A 19405-nucleotide genomic window follows, 5' to 3' on the forward strand; every position below is an offset into this window, starting at 1 on the left:
TACTGTGCGGGGAATACATTTTTTCAGACCCTTGTAGGGCCGACGTCACAATGACATTATTTTATTAACTGGAGGCAAAACCTGCCCCTCCCCCACAGGGCTGTAGACTACACAGGAGTCTTAAAATGTGTTTGTCTTGTTGTGTTATTGGGAGCCAGAATAGAAGGAGTCATGGCTCAAAACCAGCCGCCACTGCCCGTCAACAAAAACAAAGACAACTATGGTTAAATGTGATAAGACCAAAGGACTGGACGGAGGTCATCATCAAAAATGCTCACATGTGCAGCACTTGCATTTTGAATGCACCACTCACATAATCTTCCTCCATTGTCTAAAACAAGCCAACAGAACTTGCTAGCTTGCACTAGCTAATGTCTGTGGAGAATTGTTTTGCCTCTAGCTAAGCCCCGCCCACTAAAAAACCTCATACTATGTACTGACAGTAAAAGGGTCTGTACTCACTCATTTACATATTTACTTTTCATTAAGGCTTAAAGTTATGCATAATTAACGGCGTGGACGCTATGGCCCTCTCGTCTAAATATGATCGCTTCTGGCTTTAAAAAAAACAAGATGGCAACAGCCGAAATGCCAGACTCTAGGCTTCAAAACAGGAGTCCACAAACTAGTGGCTAACGTTACAGTGGCTGCATCCATTATTTTATACAATCTTTATAGAAAATCAGCAAATCTTCACATTTTAGGGGCTGTAACCAAAAATACTTGCATTTTTCTTTGGAAAGTTGAACTACCACTGGCTTCAGCTTGTGAAGGATGTCTTTATATGGCGATCTGCTTACATAATGTAGCCTACACTGCTACATGTAGCTACATGCTAACGTCAGGGAAACATTAAGTCTTGGTTTTGATGTTTTTATTGGTGATTAATGGTAGAAAGTGTCGCTATACACAGGCATTCCCTGGATACAAGTACATCGCTACATGTAGCTACATGCTAACGTCAGGGGAGCCTGTAATCATGGTGGCTGATGTTGTTTGCAGCCCGGGTGTCCTCCCTGATTCTGGATCGTATTCCTGCTGCAACAGGTCTTGTAAAGATTTTGGTCAGGAAGCTTTTATTGGTGATTTTCGATGGTAGAGTTGGCAGCCAAGACCAAAGCGCTGAGGACCTGGAAATGCTGACCAATCAGAGCAGACTGGGCTTTTTCAGTTGCTGTTCTTAAAGAGACAGGCGCTAAAACTTTTTGACCATTAATCCATGTAAACATGTTCTAGCAGAAACCCAAATAAAGTATGAAGCTGAAAATGAGCATAATAAGTCCCCTTTAAATAATGATATTGGTTTACCACATCTTGAATGGAAATATTTCAAACTTATACACTGGTCAGATTCTCTTGTGTCCTGTACACATTATGACTCCCTCCCCTGTTCATTTTAAAGCCAACCTCTCTGCCGTATGGATCTAACTCATTGTCCGGTGGGTGACTTCATTTACCACCAGACTCCAGTGAGGTCAGTGTTTCCCGCAGCGCTCTGTCCATGTGACCTCTCGTAAGCAGCGCTCCACATAGTAGTAATATAGGGTGAGGCCTCCTAAACCACCCTGCAGTTGTTTTACAGCCACATTGTCCCTGGACAGTGAACACTACACTGCACCTCCCAAACCCTTGGAGTAACAGAGTTAGTGTAGTTGGCAGCGAGCTGATATTGACATTGAAACTGCCAATTTTCAGTTGTCCTGTCTGCTTTTGTTAAAATCTACTGCTCTAACATCAGACCGGTCCGTCGCAGCCTCGCAGCAGCACGAGATTATAATTTCGAGCATGACGATGACCGTGCAGCACTTCAGGGAAGTGATCTCACACTCTTGTTTTCTCCGACTTTTTTAGCCGTGTTACACCAGGGAAGAGGCATTTGTCTTTTCACATCTCTGGGATAATTATAGTTGCCGGGAGCAGTTGAGGCTGCAGTGCCTTGCTCGGAGGCAGAGTTTGGAGCACACTGGATATCCCAGCAGCTGGCCTGGATCTGGTTTCAAACCTGCAGCTGGAGTGAAGCAGATCAGGTTGACCCCTTCGATTCTCACCAGCTGTATTTGAATGAAGTAGCAGTTTGTTTCCTCTTGGAGACATGGCTGAGAAATGATAAAGGGTTAATGATTCATGAGTAGTAAAGATCTTATCGTTAACCCCAAACAACCCGATTGTTGTGCAGTGTTTATCCAAGGAAGTGGAGATCAGATAAAAGTCATGCCGAGTTTTTCAGACATGACCGCAGCAGTTCAGAGAGGATCCTCACCGCTGAAGCATGACACTGCACAAGCTCCAAGGTTCCTTAATCACGGTCTTCTTGGGGATTAATCAAGTACGACATTATATTGTGTTATCATATTTTAAAGGAACATGTGGAGGAGAAAATGCAGAGTGATTTTTGGGATTAGACCATCTGTGTTATGTCATACATCACCCTGACAGCCACTATAGGAGCTGTGTTGGTGTCCTGCCAAAGTGAAGCTTATGGGAAACCCCACACAGACCTCTCATTTCTCTCCATCTGTCTCTTTCACTTTCCTTTAGATTTACAGTTCTCTCAGATACTCACTCTACCATATTAATACCACACCTGTACCACCTACCTCTGCCTATCCTGTACACATACACAGGTTATTGGGCTTATTGTTTTTTATATTCAGTGATTTTCAACAAAAGAATACCCTTTATTAGTTGCAAGATTTCAGATTGGTGTAAAGCAATTAGTGTCAGTGTCAGAAATTAGCAAGGGCCATGGGCCATTTGGCCCGCAATTTATCCAAGAATGCCCCCAAAAGACATGTTCCGGGGGCCAAAATTGCCCCCAAGTTTTCAAGACAACTATATGTATTTATATTTTTAACAGTATTACAATCTGACATTAAAGTATAATTTTATTTTCATTAAATTAATTTACCGTCACGTCTACAACTCATTTTCCAGACATAATCAACAAGATTGCACTGATTATGTGAGAGTAATCTGACAGAGAAGGGGAGGGGGCTTTGCTGTACCATAAGTATAAATTAACCATTTCTTGGGTGATCTGTGTCGACACAATGACAAATTAATGAAAAATTAAGGTAGAATGAATGTTAAATTTTAAATTAACTTACTTCCAGGATTGCGTCTAAGGAATTTATAGTAATTTGGCCTTTTTAACAGTGAAAGTAACTGTAATGTGGTGAAACATTAGTACTGCTATCAGTAGATTAATGCTTAAATCATCATATTTAAACTGATTGAATTATAGGAAATCTGAGTGATATTTTGCAACCATAACTTTATGTAACCCATTATTTGTTTCATTTATAGTCGTTTCTACTGAAGAGTGAAGACACTATCTTAGTTGGTTTTGCTTCTCATGTGCTTATTGTTAGAACATAATTACAATTTTTTGATGGCCCCCAAACATTTTGAAAATGCCCCCAATATTTAGACCGTGGGGGCCAAAATTGCCCCCAAAATATTTTGTTAATTTCATACCCTGATTAGTGTTTCCAATTTGTCCAAAACTTGTGTTTTCTGGTGCTGAAGGGTAGTGATGGCCAAATGAAGCCTCATGAAGCATTGTCTTTATTTTCTGAGCCCACTAGATGGTGCTTTTTGTTCAAGAAAAGGTTGAAAGATTCACTGAATAAGCACCATTTAGTGGGCTCATAAAATAAAGGAAATGCTTCATGAGGCTTCATTTGGCCGTCACTACTGAAGGGTTCCTGGTTTGATCCCAGGAGGGAGCCCTTCTGTGCGGAGTTTGCATGTTCTCCCTGTGTCAGCGTGGGTTTCCTCCAGGTGCTCCAGCTTCCTCCTATAGTCCAAAGACATGCAGGTTAATTGGTGACTCTAAATTGTCCGTAGGTGTGAATGTGAGTGTGAATGGTTGTCTGTCTCTATGTGTCAGCCCTGTGATAGTCTGGCGACCTGTCCAGGGTGAACCCTGCCCCTCACCCAGTGTCAGCTGGGATAGGCTCCAGCCTTCCCGCGACCCTCAAGGGATGGGTGGTGTTAAAGGCCACAGAAGTACAGTTGACAAATTCTGTTATTTCAGTGATAGAAAGTAAGGAGAAACATTGGGAGAAAATGCAAACAAACTGGTTATTGTCCCCCTAAAGCCCCTTTTACACTGTCTGTTCAAGGTGGGAATATCATGCAATTATGCCGCATCGCTGTCTTGTATAAAAGGTATGATTGCGGGATCATGGGTGGCACGCGTGTCATGTTTTGACAGTTTGTTATGTTTGCGACCCACCATGAAAAATTTAAAAAGGGGGTGCCCGCTAGCTCACCTGTTAGAGCAGGCACCCCCATGTACAGAGGCTGTGTCCTTGTCAGAGCAGCCAAGGGGTCAATTCCAACGAAGAACGAAGACGAAGAACAGCGTCTGAAAATATCCGCAAATTGGGAAAGCAGTGAGGTCTGGTCTCCTCCAGAGGACAAGATCAGCTGCCATATAACAGATTGCCATTATTATTGTTTAGAAAGTTCTGACGATTCGTATGTTATATGTCACACCAGAGGATGACGGTCTCACCCGCAATGCTGGCATGTTGTTTAAAATCACATTGGAGTGGCACAATGCTGCTGTTGTTTAGTTCTGTGTAAAGATGCAAAGGTGGCATGAAGAAGGGACTTTGTAGTGTCCCGATAGTGCGATCTGTGTCAAACCAGCTGCGGCTAAAATTGAAGTGCACCTGTATTCTGACCTTTATGGTAAATTGTGACGGAGTTTATTTTATGCTTTGATATTAGGTTGCTTGAAAAAATCTTGACGATCAAATTTCAGTGCAGGACAACTACATACGCACTCAAAGCCCAACATTTTTACTGTATCACATTTTGATAAATGTCAAAATTAAAGTCTCACATTTGTGCTCCTTAAAATAGCTACATTTCTAAATACTCGAGATGTGAACATTGATAAGTTCAGCTGTTTTCTCAGTGACCTCCAGCAAGCTTCAGAGCTAAGCAGCTAAGAGTCTTTTCCTTTAAAGTAAAACAGCACATTGCTTTTTCTGTAAATTGTCATTTATTAAGATGGAAAAATATGAATGTGTTGCGTTGCATGTCATTTCAAGTGCTGCTCCTAGCATTTTCAGCAGGGAGCAACAGTGCTACAAGTGGAAAAAGTTAGTCTGGAACACACACACAAATACACATGACTAACACACACACACACATTCACACACCCAAGCATATAATAGCACACAACACAATAGAAACCGCCTCTTCCATGGATTTCCTTCCTTTGTTGAATCCAGATTATTTCCGAGTGGCCACACCAAACTGGAGGTGAACAACAGGAGCTGGGCTTGTACTACGGCACCTCGCTGGGGTCAAAAAGCCTCTGAATTTCTGACTTTCTCATCCTGGGATCCAAATGTAGGACCCAGCCTAATGAAAAGGTTCTGCTCCTGTGGCCATGTCGGGACCCACTGTGTAAATAGAAGCTTAAGGGAACTAACAAGCTCCTCAAGCTTAGTTTTCAAATGTCTGCGATGGGTCTCATCCTGCGTTTAAATCATATCAGTTGGTAGACTGGGTGGCATGGGTCACCCAGCTGACTCTGCAGCTGGTACAGATGACATACTGTATACCAAACACACACACACACACACAGATGATGTGGGGTTAAATATGGAAAGTGGGGCAGTGTTTCTGACCAGCATGGCTTTGTGGTCGAGGCAGTAGGCAGCCGTCTTCCTGCGACACGCCCTGGTCTCAGCACCGGGGGCTCATTTAAACTGCTGATACACTGGCAGTCAGGCGTGTAATGAGTACACCCATGTATAGTTTATTTATGTCCTTGGCTTCTTGCCTCAGAAACCACCTATTGTTCACTATATGTGGAGTTTGTCAGCCTTTGTTAGGATTTTACGTTTGATTCGCTGACTGATTAAATTACTGACTGGCTGTCCGTGTGACAGAGTAGCTCATGTCTCTCAGGAATCTGAAACTATTTTTTTATATGAGTTCCTGCATTTTTTGACATGTTGACGTGAACTTAATATTTGATGATTCCTTCATTAGTTATTGACTTTGCCTTGAATATTCAAGGAGCAAAACTAGTTTTTTCTGGATTGTTGATGTCTCTTTTCAACAGTCTGTGAAGGACAAGAAATTCTACAGTTTCACTTCTGCTCATATACACCGTACAGGAAGTGGTGGTAAGTTGTCCTGTGTATGGTAATGAAATCTGTCTCCACACTGATGATGAATAGGCTGCAAACATGTTTTCACACACACAAAAAATGCATGAACAACAAAATTTGAGAAACTATACTAGAAATTTGGCTGCTGAAGCAGGCTGCTGTAGGGCTGGGACACATGCCGCATCTTTAACCGCCTGGAAAACACGACGTTGGGCGTTGGGTGCTACTCCTGTACCAACTCTCAGGTGCCCGGAGGCAGGTTGCGTCTGAAGTAGGGATGAGCTTTTTGGGACAATCTTCCAAATACTTACCAATAAATTGTACGAAATTTTGACTGTTTTCTGAGTGTTTTCCTTTTTTAGACCAGTTGACTAGTCTTCAGATTTTCGGTAAGTTGACAGGGAAATCAGTCGCCAGGAACATCCCTAGTCTGAAGTTGCTGGACAACCATAATCAGCACCATATCACAGCCTGCTTACCAGAAGTCCGGAGTTTGGAGCTGACCTTCTTCCAAGTTTTTTAAGTGTGTATTAGGTTTAAAATGTTGTCCATGGGACAGATGGAAAGCACTTAAATGATCAACCTTCCCTGACATTTACAGAAGAAAAAGAAGGTATCAACTGGCAGTGATTGGTTGTACCTTGTCACATTGCATGCAGTGCATATCGCTGCGTTCTAAAACTTCAACTTTGTTTAGCTCAGGGTGCAGGGGGCTTTCGCTTTTAAGCATGCCTTCTGCACATCTACATAGAAAACAATGAATTTACGGGTGCATGAAACACTGCATGTGTACAGGTCCTTAAGATGCTCCATTTCTAAAACCATTTGACTTTGGAAGTGTTACGCAGACATGGTGCAACAAGACACGGTGCAACAACACTGGGTAGTGAGGGTCCAGGCAGGGAGACCAGTTCAGGTGGACTGGGTTGAGGCCTGGGCTCTGTGTAGGCCAGTCAAGTTCGTCCACACCAAACTGATAAAACCATTATGGATCTGGCTCTGTGCACTGGGGCGTGACGGGTCTTTTCCGAGCACACTGCTGTCCAAAATGCAACTTCATTCCTTCAGAATCCAGATTCCTATGAAACTTAAACTAAGAGTCCGTGCAGAAACCATAACAGACAGCCTCTGACTATAATTACACATATAATGCAGTGTACCTTTATCTGTTCTCTTTGTGGTAATGAATAAATAATCCAGCAGATGGGGCTGTGGAGTTACTTTTGGTCTGCATCTCTTTGAGGAAGCTGACTGAGCTCAGAAAAGATCCCCAAACTTAAAAACATCTCTTGTAATGTTTGCAGACGCTAATAGCTTTAATGAATGTGTGTAATATACTGACATCAGACAGGTTCATGTACACTGCTGCAGTTAAGGAAAGGAGGGGCTGTTTATGTGTTGATCTGAGTGTGTTTGGCAGAGCAGCCAGTCAGGAAGAAAACAAATAACTCCAAGGTCTCAGGATTCATTTTGCAGTAAGTAACTTCTCTTGCATCGTCCTTGAGCAAGACCTTGAACCCCTAACCTGTTGCTTCAACAATACAAAGAAAGCAGCGAGAGTTGGCGTGTTGATGCTGTAGATGATTAAAAGGAGAATTGTAAAGATGGAGATGAGACAGATAAACACGGCGAGCAGAGGGAGGCTGGCCGCTGCTGGCACTGAAGATAATCTGGCATTATAGTTGGAAGATGACACAACATGACTCGGCAGATTCCCCTGGTGGCCATTGGTCAGCTGAACTCCCAGATGAGCTGATGACTGCTTGGATCTGTTTGCGTGCCTGGGTCCATGTTTAGGTACAGATTGTGCTTCTGTGTTGAACCAAGTCATGCATTTCTTTCCCACAGATGAAACCCTGCCTCCTTGTGGTAGAAAGTGGCATTACATGTAGGTTATAATCAGTGATGGTGTCTAGGTTCCCTCCAGAGAGGTCAGAGGTCAAGATCAGGCCTTGCAGCTGGTTAACATTGAGTGTGTTGCTCACAGGGTTTGGATCCAGCTCCTTTGGTTTTACAGCTCCAGAGGCGAGTTTGATTCCAGTTCAGTTCAGTTCACATCAGATTTAGTCATTTTGGTTTCCGTGCTTGTCAGATTTAAGACTTCCTGTCTGCACTGTGATGCAACCGGCTGTAATTTTGATATCCTGTTGTCATTTTATGGGGCTTGGGTTAAAATTGTTTTTGCCCTTTCACTTCCTGTAACCACTTCTCCTCTTCATTTCCATCTCTCCTCCTCTCTCACTCATTTTTTTTCCTCCTTCACTCAGCTTTACTTCTGTTTCTTTCATCCTTATCTCTCCATTTCAGCTTCGGTCTCTGTCTCCTTCCCCTTCTGTCAACTTTGCCAAAGTAGGGAAACATTCTGCATCTCAAAACTGTCAAACTTTTCGTGCTTTTGAAATGGGAACCAGACATCAAGAAGCATGATATAGGCTATTTGGAAGTCAAAACAGTGTCTCGGGTTAAGGTTTGAAGTGGGCTATATTTAGTGATGGCCAAATGAAGCCTCATGAAAGATTTTCTTTATTTTCTGAGCTCACTAGATGGCTTTCATGGTTTAAACAGAGAGGCTCAAAGAATGGCAATTCATTGTGCTTTCAACCTTTTGTTGGGCTCAGAAAAAAATAAAATGCTTCATGGGGCTTCATCTGGCCATCACTAGCTATATTTCGTTGAAAAGTGAAGGTTGTTTTAAGCCCTGTTTCCACTGCGCAGTACGGTTCAGTTCAGTTCAGTTCAGTTCAGTTCAGTTCAGTCTGCTTTTTGTGGTTTCCTTGGTGAAAAGTTTTGAATGGTACCGGTGGAACCGTTCCATTCCGTCCCCGTGTTTGGTCCCCCCTCCGTTGGGGTACCTAGCACACAGATCTGGTACTAAAAGGTGGAGCTGTGAACTCTGCAGTCCGTTGATTGGTCAGTAGCGGACGGTCACTCTTGCTCTGGGAAATGTGGTCATGCAGCCTTGTTCTGTTGACAATAAATAAGGTGCAGATTGATAAAGGACGACGTACAGAGTGACAACAACCCCGCCCACATGAAAGAGGACTGTCTGTGGTGTAAACACTTGACAGACCGAGGGACTAGGTACCATGTCTGAAGGGTTACTGTTAGTTCCAAAGGTACTGTACCTAAAGTGTTTGGTGGAAACGGGGCTTTAGATGTATTCTAGGTTACATATGACCATTGTTTCAGTGTTATTTTTTCCATGGCTATATTTCAGCATATAGTTCAGACTAGGCCTGGGCAGTTTGTAAATTTTCATACCTTCATATCTCCCTGAAATTTCATCAGTGTATACAGTATATGACGGTATGAGTGTGCAGCACTACACCCAACCCAACCCCCACCCTGACTGGCAAGCGCTCTTAGGTTTTCAACTTAGAAGTTACACAACACAAACTCACAAAATGTTAAGAAAAGTAATATTCTCACATCTCTTTTTCGTATTAGGTAGAGAAATACAACTATACACCTTCTGAATTCTCATTTCTCTTGATCAGAGGCTCAAAGAATGGCAATTGAGTGTGCTTTCAACCTTTTGTTGAACAAATAGCGCCATCTAGTGGGCTCATAGAATAAAGAAAATGCTTCATGAGGCTTCATTTGGCCATCACTAACTCTATGATCCACTCTGATGCCACTTTGATTCAGGGTGGAGGTTTGCATGTCTGATTTTGTTGCTGAACAACTCCAAATCATATGAATTGTTCTTTATTTTCTTCTCCCATGTTGAGAGTTATTATAGATTTGTTTAGAGCTGGGCAGCATCATTCAACAGGTGATGATATATTCACTCTTCTTTCTTTTTATTCCTGTGTCTGTGTTTGTGTGCAGCCATGGCGGAGTTAGACCTGAGTCTGAGCGACGCGCTGACGGACAGCGTTCCCCAGCAGGGACCGGAGAGCCTGGTGGAGAAGGACTTTGTGGCTCAGTTGGAGGCGGAGGCTTTCGACGATCAGGTCGGGGAGACGGTTGGAAAGACAGACTACGTGCCCCTGCTGGACAACGACGACCCCAGGGCAGGTGAGACATGTGATGGAGGCCAGTGGAGCATGGGTAGTGAAGACATTATTAATCATGAATACGTATGGTAATGAGAGAGTGAGGATGCTGGCGAGTGCTGACTATGCAAGATGATACCAGTTCAGTGTTGAGAGGACGGGGTTCTTCTGTTACCACAGATTATGAGAAGCAGTCAATTTTATTGGCAGAAAATATGGATATTTCTGACGGTATACCAGACAGAGAGGGAGTAAACCTGCTGTCTATAACCAGTCACTTCCTTCCTCTCTCTTCTGTGTGGACTTGTAACAGTGACATCGGGAAAAAGAGCAGAGGTGACCTGAAATAGAGGAATTGATAGGATGGTAATGAAAGTTCAGGAGAGAAACAGCGGCAGACAGGTGAAAATCAGAAACAGCGGCAGGAAAACAATTAAGAGATAAGAAAAATTAGTTCTTGTTTAGGAAGTCTGGTCCAGCACAGCAATTTTAATTCATGAATAGATGTAAAATTAGCTTCAAAATGAAAGAAACTCCACCTTCTGCGTAACTCAAACCTGAGTTTATCTCCATTCATAACACCAGACACAGCAGGTCTTTGGACTCAAATGTTCCTGAACAACATTATGTTCACCTCCGTATCCGATTCCATCTCTTCTGAGCGAGATGAGAATCTGCGTTGTGTAACATGAGCTGCAGCTGCTCCTAAATGACTGATAGTATCAGGCACCGCTGGACACAGGCTGCCATTTTGGATCTGCCGCGGTGCCATTCAGCCTCAGGAAGATAGTAGCCTGAAGATAAGCAGAGCTGCGGTCACTGCTTTGAATATCCCAGACGACTGGTGCAATTTGGGAACTTGTCCCAGCTCTGAGCGGTTACTGTCCAAATTCCCCACTTGATCCAGTGAAGATGCTCATGGTTTACTTCCAGTATCTACAAGCATGATGATAACCCTGCTCAGCGCAAGAGTTCAAGGCCCTTCGTGTAAAGAAGAATGTGTCCTTGACCAGGGTGCTTAGCCAAAATGTCCAGGTCATGCGCCTTGGATGTGGCTCTTTATTCTGCTACGCATTAAATCTGTGTGTTTAGAAAATGTGCAGTTGAACTTTAATGGTTTTATACTGTATATAGATGTATACACTCTCTAGGGTTAAGGCCAAAACAATGTACAACCCCATACCGGCGGCATCTAGACACACGTTGGCGCTCCTGGACGTGCCACCTCCTGGCTTTTCACACCATTGTCCTGTTTCCAGCCTTGCCCCCTGGAATTAAATACATTTATCCCCTACTTGCTTTCTGCTTGCACGTACCAGCTCCCATAGCTAGTGATGGCCAAATGAAGCCTCATGAAGCATTTCCTTTATTTTCTGAGCCCACTAGATGGTGCTTATGGTTTAAAGAGAGAGGCTATTCAGTGAATCTTTCAACCTTTTGTTGAACAAAAAGCGCCATCTAGTGGGCTCATAAAATAAAGAAAATGCTTCATGAGGCTTCATTTGGCCATCACTACCCGTAGCAGCTCTTTTCTCTGCTCCTACAGCATCTCGACTCCTCTCCTCACCATGGATGCAAAGAGAACTCTGTTGCTGTTGTTGTGTCTTGTGTGTGACGAATAACGGTGAGGAGACACTTGTTGTTGAGGTTGAGAAATAACCCGAGTTAAACAAGATCGCAATCCCCTCATTATAAAGACAGTGGCCAAAAAGGTACTTCCTGGCGAGTCATAGCTCTGGAGATCGGAAAATTGGCAGGTGAGAAATCGACTTAAGTTAGTGGGTGTCCACACATGAGTTGAAGCAAATGCAGAGATGGAAGAGGTACAGATCAGTAACCGTAACTTTGTGTGGTCGTCTGTTGACGAGCTGAAGCGCAACGTGTCCGATATGTGCTGCCTCGTGAAGTGACGAACCACACCGACGTTTTCAGCTTAACTCTCTCGTCAGGAATTTGCTCTAAGAGTTATTTTTCCGTGTAAATCCAACAGACCTTTCAAAGAGTCATGGTAGAGTTATTGATCGCGTTGATGTGGAATATGTTATTATAGAATTTCTGTTTGAACTTTACGTTGACTAAGTTTTAGATTTGGTTTTGTGACATCCAGCTAATAGACAGTGAAGCAGAGTAGAGTCACAGGGCACCAAACTAGTTAAACAAAGGTTTCTGTTATTGAATTCTGCACAGACAGATTGTAAATAGTCACCAACTGCGTCTCGTGAACAGACTCATCTTCTACACAAAGCAACACTTGCTTTTGTTGTATTGCTAAATGACCTCAGGAGAGACTCGATGTACACCTGTAAGAGAAATACATCTGTGATATGAACAGATAGACGGATTGAAATACGATAACACTACTCCACTGAAAGCTCAGTTAAATACAGTCTGCATATTTTTCCTGGAGATGGAAGAGGTCAAGAGCTACCAGTGGCTGATGATTATTTGAGCACCACTTATTCAAAATTGACTTTTTGTAGTGTGAGAGTCAATATAACTGTTATTAAGCTGCACAGCTGGTCAGACAGACAGAGAAACACACAGACAGGTGTATAGGAAGGTAAGCAAGCAAATAGATGGATGAAATAAACAGCTGAGTGAAGAACCAGATAAAAGGAAGTGACAGTTAACCGGGGCTGACTCAGCTCTCGGCCCTGTTTTGGTTACCCAGACACTTCGGTCAGACAGTCACACTGTGTGTGGGCACTCGTCAGTGACAGGGAGCTGTAGGACGGGCCGTGGGTGGTGTTGCCAGTGATCAACTGTGGCACGCTGTGTGCATTTGGACAAACACAGACATGCTGACACGCCGAGTGCCAAACAGCAGGGCGAGGCAGTCCGCAAATTATTGTCCTCTGTCAGCAGGAGAGCTAGATGGAAGAAGATTTGTTTTTGTTGTTTTGTTTTGTTTTTTTTTTTTACCAGTGTTGTTGGTTTGGTGCCACGATGCACACGTAATGTGCTCTCATGACCACGGTGTGTTTGATGAGTGTCCTGTACTCTTGTTTTTGATCCGTGGTGTTTGTGTTCTGTGTGTTTCTGTGGGCACAAATGACTCATACCTCATGTGTGTGTGTGTGTGTGTGTGTGTGTGTACTGCATGTGGTTTGGGGTTTCTGCATGCTTATATATTAATCCGTTAATTTCTGTTTACTATATATCTGCGGGCGCATGTACTGACTGCAGAGTGGTTGTTGTTGTTGTTGTGCAGCTTTGTGGCTCTATGTACTTGCGTGCATTTTTGTTTGTGTGTGTGAAAGAGAGCAGTAATGAGTCCTGTGGTCTGTTTGTGCAACGCTGGCTCACTTTTAACCTGCTTAGACCACCATGCTAACATACTTGCATAGCTATCCTGCTCCAGAGCAGATTAACAACTACCCACCAGTCAGCAAACCTGAAGAACTGGATCATTATTCCTACAGGATCAGTGTGAACAGTGAGTGTATGGGTGAATCAGAGTCTGTTGCTCGGATAAAAGCAGTCTGTTTACCAAAATTAGTGTAGTCACACCAGGCTGTAAAACTGAAAGGCACCTCTTACAGTATGAAGCTGAAAATACAGAATTTGGGTTGGGTTGCTTTTTCATCATCCCAGTGATCAGCACATTCGGGCGATGCCTTTGAATGCGCGTTAGCATTTTGGACACGTTTCTGTACACATCACCTGCAACTGTGGAGCAATTCTGACACACCGTCCTCATCTTATACACAACTCTGTTGTAGCTGACCCAGTGTTGCAGTCAAAGGAACAATAACCAAGACTAAGTCATGACCAAGACCAGAGTGTACTGAGACGAGACCAGTGGGCCTCTTCCACTGTCACTTTTGGCTGCACTGAGTCAAGCCATGCCACCCCATTTTGCGTTTCCATTACCAGTTTAGAAACGATGAGTCATGTCAAGTTTTACCATAGATGGACTTTCTCCAAAGTAGGAATAAAAGCCGGCCACCCTCAACCTGGTAGCGGTGTTGCTCACTGACGCAAGGACAGGACAACCAACCCCTGACGACCCTGCTTCTCCCCCTTAAACAAGCTGTGTGTTGCAAGACTCTACTCACTTCTGTCCACAGTAGAAAAATAGAAAGGTGTTTTTAAAAGTCTCTTTGCGTAGCGCTCTCATTACTTTAGTAGCTTCTAACTGAATCTCTGTGGTTTGGAGTTTAGTTTCTCTCCTGCGTCCGGTTTTTACCTCAGATACCTGCTTTATTTTACTGTTTCATGTTCGCCATCAGCCGTGTTAGAAGTTGTGTGAAGTTGCTGCTCGAGAACTCAATGTTTCCTTATTTTGATGCTTCACAATAAACGTTTTTACATGACAAAAAAACATGGGACTTTTATTGTGAAGAATCTGTAGTGAATTAAATGTGTTTATCACTGAATTAGTGGAACTTAGTTAGCGACTTTTCTTCAATAAAGACAAATCTAGTGATACGACAGGGAGGAAGAGTAAAAGGAGAAACAACCAGAGTGAGATGTTGATGAAGAGCTGCAGACAACAGGCTCTTACTGCACCTCTGCAAAAAGCTCACCTGCAACAGGTAAACTTCTTTTACCTGCCCTATTGTGGAAAAACACATGCAGCAAACATAACAGGGGACTCTGGCCAAGCCAAACCAGCCCCTGACTGTCGAGAAGGGACTTTGAGGGGTTGAGACCGAGCCGAGACCAAGACTAGACCACCAAATGTGAAACATGCAGACAATAGGCACTCCTCAAATTGATCGAAAAGATCCACATTCCCATAAAATCACCAGCAGAAAACAAATGAAGATTCCTCTTAATTCCTCTTTATTTGCCATCCAGGTGTGTACAAGTGTACCGTGAGAAAGGTCTTGATAAAAATTTTGCAGAGGTGAATATTATGCGTAGGTACTTTCCTTTGTTTTCTATCAGCAAACAAATACAAACACGAAGGAGCTGAAACGTAACCGTCTTAATTAAACTCTTTTGCACCGGCAGTTTAGTGACATCACCACAGTCGTGATCTTGTACTGTCTTAAAATAAAATCTCGAGTCCTCTTTGTCTGAGACAGAGACAGAACCACGTAAAAATGTGATCGATTCCAAGACGAGACCTTCAAGAAGTGGTCTTGACACAGGTGCCTGAGACCAAGACCGATCTTGAGTACTCCAGAGACGATCTCAGGGTGTGATCTCCGTCTCTGGTGTTTCATTTGGCCTAAATGATACTGACTCACACACCTATCAGCTTGTTGAACTAACCTCAGCACATGTTGCTAACGGCGTACAGCTTAAAGTTTCTAGGTAGCTCTCAAGCCTGTGACATTTGGTTTCACACGGCGTGCACAGATCTGCTACCATGTGTTCTACACCAGACTGAGACAGTTCAGCACGAACACATGATCTGCTACAGCCTTAGTGCATGTCTGTGATGCTTTATACATGTTTGATTGATTGTCCCTGTGTGTCAGATCCTGCGCTTTGTGTGTTCTGTACATGTATGTCTGTATCTGATGTGCACATTAGATAAGTAAAGTGCAGTGATTCAGCAGTCAGATGTCACACAGGATCACACTGACAGCAGCCAATACATGCTGCCCTCTTCCTGCCCCAGTCTGACCAGCACAGGTCTGTGTGGTATTAACTGGCACATCCTCAGGCAGACAACACACCGGCTGCCTATAGCGAGGTGCCCTTTGAAAGCCTTAAAAGTCAGGGTCACTGGTTTCCATTTAATGCCAGGCTCAGTCTGTCATATTTCCGCTGTACAAACCAACACCAGGCACTTTGATTTTCTATCTCGTCAAGCCATTAGCACTCAGATGGATAGTAATGTGTTTGCTTGTTTGTGTGTGTGTGTGCGTGTGTGTGTGTGTGTGTGTGTGTGTGCGTGCAGACGGGGGTGCTACGTTGGAGAATGGAGAGCAGGAAGCTCATGGGGTGCAAAAGCCTGGTAAGATATATCCCACAATTCCCTCTGCCTGGTCAGTCTGCTCAGGCCGCCTGGTCATCCTCACCCACCAATCATGGGCTGTCAGTCTTTTCTTGTCTTCCGATCTTGTTTACTTCCTTCTTGTTCTTCACCTCAGTTCGCTTCTGTGTGTGTGTGTATCTTCTTCTTATCAGTCACCTCTCTGAGCAGGATGTGAGCTGCTCTCACTGCTCTCCAACATCTATTCAGTGTGCTCTTAAGCACAAGGTTACTGCTCTTACTCTTCCAGCCTTTCAAAGCTGAGTGGTTCAACTGAAGACAAGAAGGCAAAGAAATGATATAAACATATAATGAACCTTGGAAACAAATCCAAAATGGCAGAACACTCAGAAACACCGCAGCCACTTTTTGTGTTCTAGCTCAGAGTGTATGAAAACGTATTTAGATAATGTACTTAAAGGAAAAATTTCGGTTTATTTCAACCTGTCTCCTATGGTCCTAAATTTGTTTCAAGTGACTAGTGACATAAATATAATAGTTAGCATGTTAGCCATTAGCCTAGATACAGCCGGGGCACATAGTAGCGTCAGACCTGTTAAAATGTAAGTGAACGGCACAAAGACCACCTCATATTGTTAGGATAAATGTCAGAGAACATATAGAAAACAACATGTAAACGTGTTGTCTTACCTTACCGGTGTGCTGCCATGTTTGTTTACCATCTAGCTCTGCTTTCCAAAGCGCGGCCGAAATCTCGCGAGAACAAGCAGCAACAGCTGGAAGGCAGAACCGGACAGTAGCCTGAAAAGTTCATTCATTTATTTTATGAAAGATTTATAGAATAATGGCTGACTTTTGCCAGACTTCGACTTTGTGGAGGAGGAATTTGATTTTGCAGAGTTTGATGGCCGCCCTTATTTATTTGAGCCAGAATACACTGACGAAGAGCTTCGTGAAATTGAAGAACGGAGGAGGAGAGAGAGAGAGTCGCAACAGGTAGAGGACGAGAGTGGAGGAATGGCTGCTGCAAGGCTGCGTAGCTCTGGAGATTGGTGGTGTACCTGTGAATGCTGTGCCCCAGTGCCCACAGAAGAGGAATGCCTCTGTTGCAAGGAATGGGACCGGTTGCAGCCTTATTTTCAAGGTCTGGATGTGACCGAGGACGAGACACCTCCACCTGGAGTAGTATCCAGCTGGGCTTTATCTAGAGCTTGTGAGATTTCAGGCACGGTATGAGATCGCTGCTTGTTCTTGCAGTATTTTGGCCGCGCTTTGGAAAGCAGAGCTAAATGGTAAACAAACATGGCACCACACCGGTAAGGTAAGACAACACGTTTACACGTCGTTTTCTATATGTTCTCAGACATTTATCCTAACGATATGAGGCGGTCTTTGTGGGAAAAAAGCTTGTTTAGTGGACTAACTTTGCACTTGAAGGTTGCCCGTTCACTTACGTTTTAACAGGTCTGACACTACTATGCACCCTGGCTGTATCTAGGCTAACGGCTAACATGCTAACTATTATTTTTATGTCACTAGTCATTTGAAACAAATTTAGGACGATAGGAGACAGGTTGAAATAAACCGAAATTTCCCTTTAAAGCTTGCAGAGGTTGGACCAAGTCATTGTGCAGAGTCTCAAGTAAAAGTGAATTTATACTTGTGCATCATTTGTTGTAGGGATGAGTAACGTGATGTGTATTAAGGGTTATCATGTCCACCTCATCAGAAACTGGGGAGGGATTAAGAGGAAGATTGGATTTCTCTGGAACGCTGACTTTTTAGCACATTAGCTAACGTTAGCTTCCATAGCAAAACAAACAAGTGTGGTCCTCCTTTGTAAGATTGGCTTCCTGTGACATCATCCATCCACTGAGTGAGAGCATACGGGTCGGCCAGTCTGGTCCTGTTGGTCAGTGTTTACTTATTCAAGTAACACTGGCGGTCCCGGAGAGTGAGTGACCTGACATGGTGCGTTGGTAAATTCAGTCTGACGCTCTACACTAAAATGAGAGCCCTGTTGGTGGAAGATATGGAGCGTTATATTTCCATATGAATCAACGAACGGTTAAGTTAATCACACATTCACTCGGCCTAGCGCAGAGGCGGTCCTGGCTAGTTTTACGCCCTGGGCGAGCTTCAACAACATATTATATTTTATGAGTTTTTCATACGTTTTTGAATGAAAACTATTATTTGGCGAAAACAGCTATCAACCACAGCTGTCAGCTGGCCTTCATTAGACTGCATCCACCAAATGCTTTCGGTATGGTACCTTTGGAACCAAAAGTATTCCTTCAGACATGGTACCTAGACCCTAGGTTTTCAGAACAAATGGATTTGCATTTGTATAGCACCTTTATCTGACTACTCAAAGCACTTTTTTCACTACGAGTCATTCACACACATTCATACACTGGTGGCCAAGGCTACTATACAAGGTGCCACCTACTGCTTAACTTTTAACACACTCACACACCAATGGATTTGGGCGATTTGGGCGTCCGTATCTTGCTCAAGGATACTTTAACATGCAGACTGGAGGAGCTGGGGATTAAACCACTGATCTTCCGATTGATGGAGGACCCGCTCTACCTCTGAGCCACAGGCTGCAGTGAGAGTCTCCCTTGATGGGATATTTAAAAATAGCGGGTATGTGCATTTAGTCCTTCTCAGGAAAAGCCCATGTGTGTAATGCAGAGAAGTAGAAATCAGCCCGTCCTATGTTTTGACTGTGTCACTCATTGCAACCTTTCTAGAGTCCAGGAAAAGAATTAATCAGTTAAGATTTCATTTTCAATCAGTTATGAAATGTAGAGTGGGTCATTTACATAATCAATGCATGAAAATGAATCTTAATTGACAACAGGAGATTGCAAATTGTTGTCCTGATAATATCAGTCACATTCTTTTTAATCAATAGGATAACACAGCAATTGAAGCGTGTACTCTGCAGTCCTTTCTTTGCTTGTGATAAGAATAAATTGTTAGAGTGTTATCTGTTACTGGAGATGATTAGCCACAGAGAAGAGATGCAGCTCTGGAGAGGAATATTTATTGTGTCTAATGAACAAAGGCTCCGTCTGCCCCTCTGGCTGTCTGCTTTTGCTCAAGTAGACTGAGAGAGGAACTGTTTTATGTGTGTGTGTGTGTGGAGTACGTTCAGGAAATCAGCTCATCAGATTTTTATTTTCCATAGTCTGGCCTCCTTTTTTCCCCATCTCTCAGCTTTAACATTATTGCCCCATGCATCCTCCTGTTCCTCCATCTTAAGCTGCAGAGCTGCTGCATGTTATTAGCAGAGAAAGGATTTTGCATGGGTGTACGATTTAGTACGTGAGGCCTCCTCTACTGACAACACGCAATCCCCAGAG

At 43.4% G+C, this 19405-nt stretch overlaps 1 protein-coding gene across 10 annotated transcripts in view; it reads left to right on the plus strand.

Moving 5' to 3' along the window:
* LOC125881951 (microtubule-associated protein 4) overlaps positions 1–19405 on the plus strand; it is a 171974-nt gene that overhangs the window by 33137 nt on the left and 119432 nt on the right. For 8 of the 10 annotated variants that reach the window (XM_049565443.1, XM_049565435.1, XM_049565442.1 and 5 more), the window contains exons 2-3: positions 9972–10160; positions 15996–16052. In XM_049565443.1, coding sequence (XP_049421400.1) covers positions 9974–10160; positions 15996–16052 — 244 coding nt within the window. In that variant the 5' untranslated portion in view covers positions 9972–9973. The remainder of the gene's footprint in view (positions 1–9971; positions 10161–15995; positions 16053–19405) is intronic. The other 2 variants (XM_049565436.1, XM_049565441.1) reach the window with 1 other exon arrangement.

This window comes from Epinephelus fuscoguttatus, linkage group LG21 (assembly GCF_011397635.1).
Source record: "Epinephelus fuscoguttatus linkage group LG21, E.fuscoguttatus.final_Chr_v1".
NCBI lineage: Eukaryota > Metazoa > Chordata > Actinopteri > Perciformes > Serranidae > Epinephelus > Epinephelus fuscoguttatus.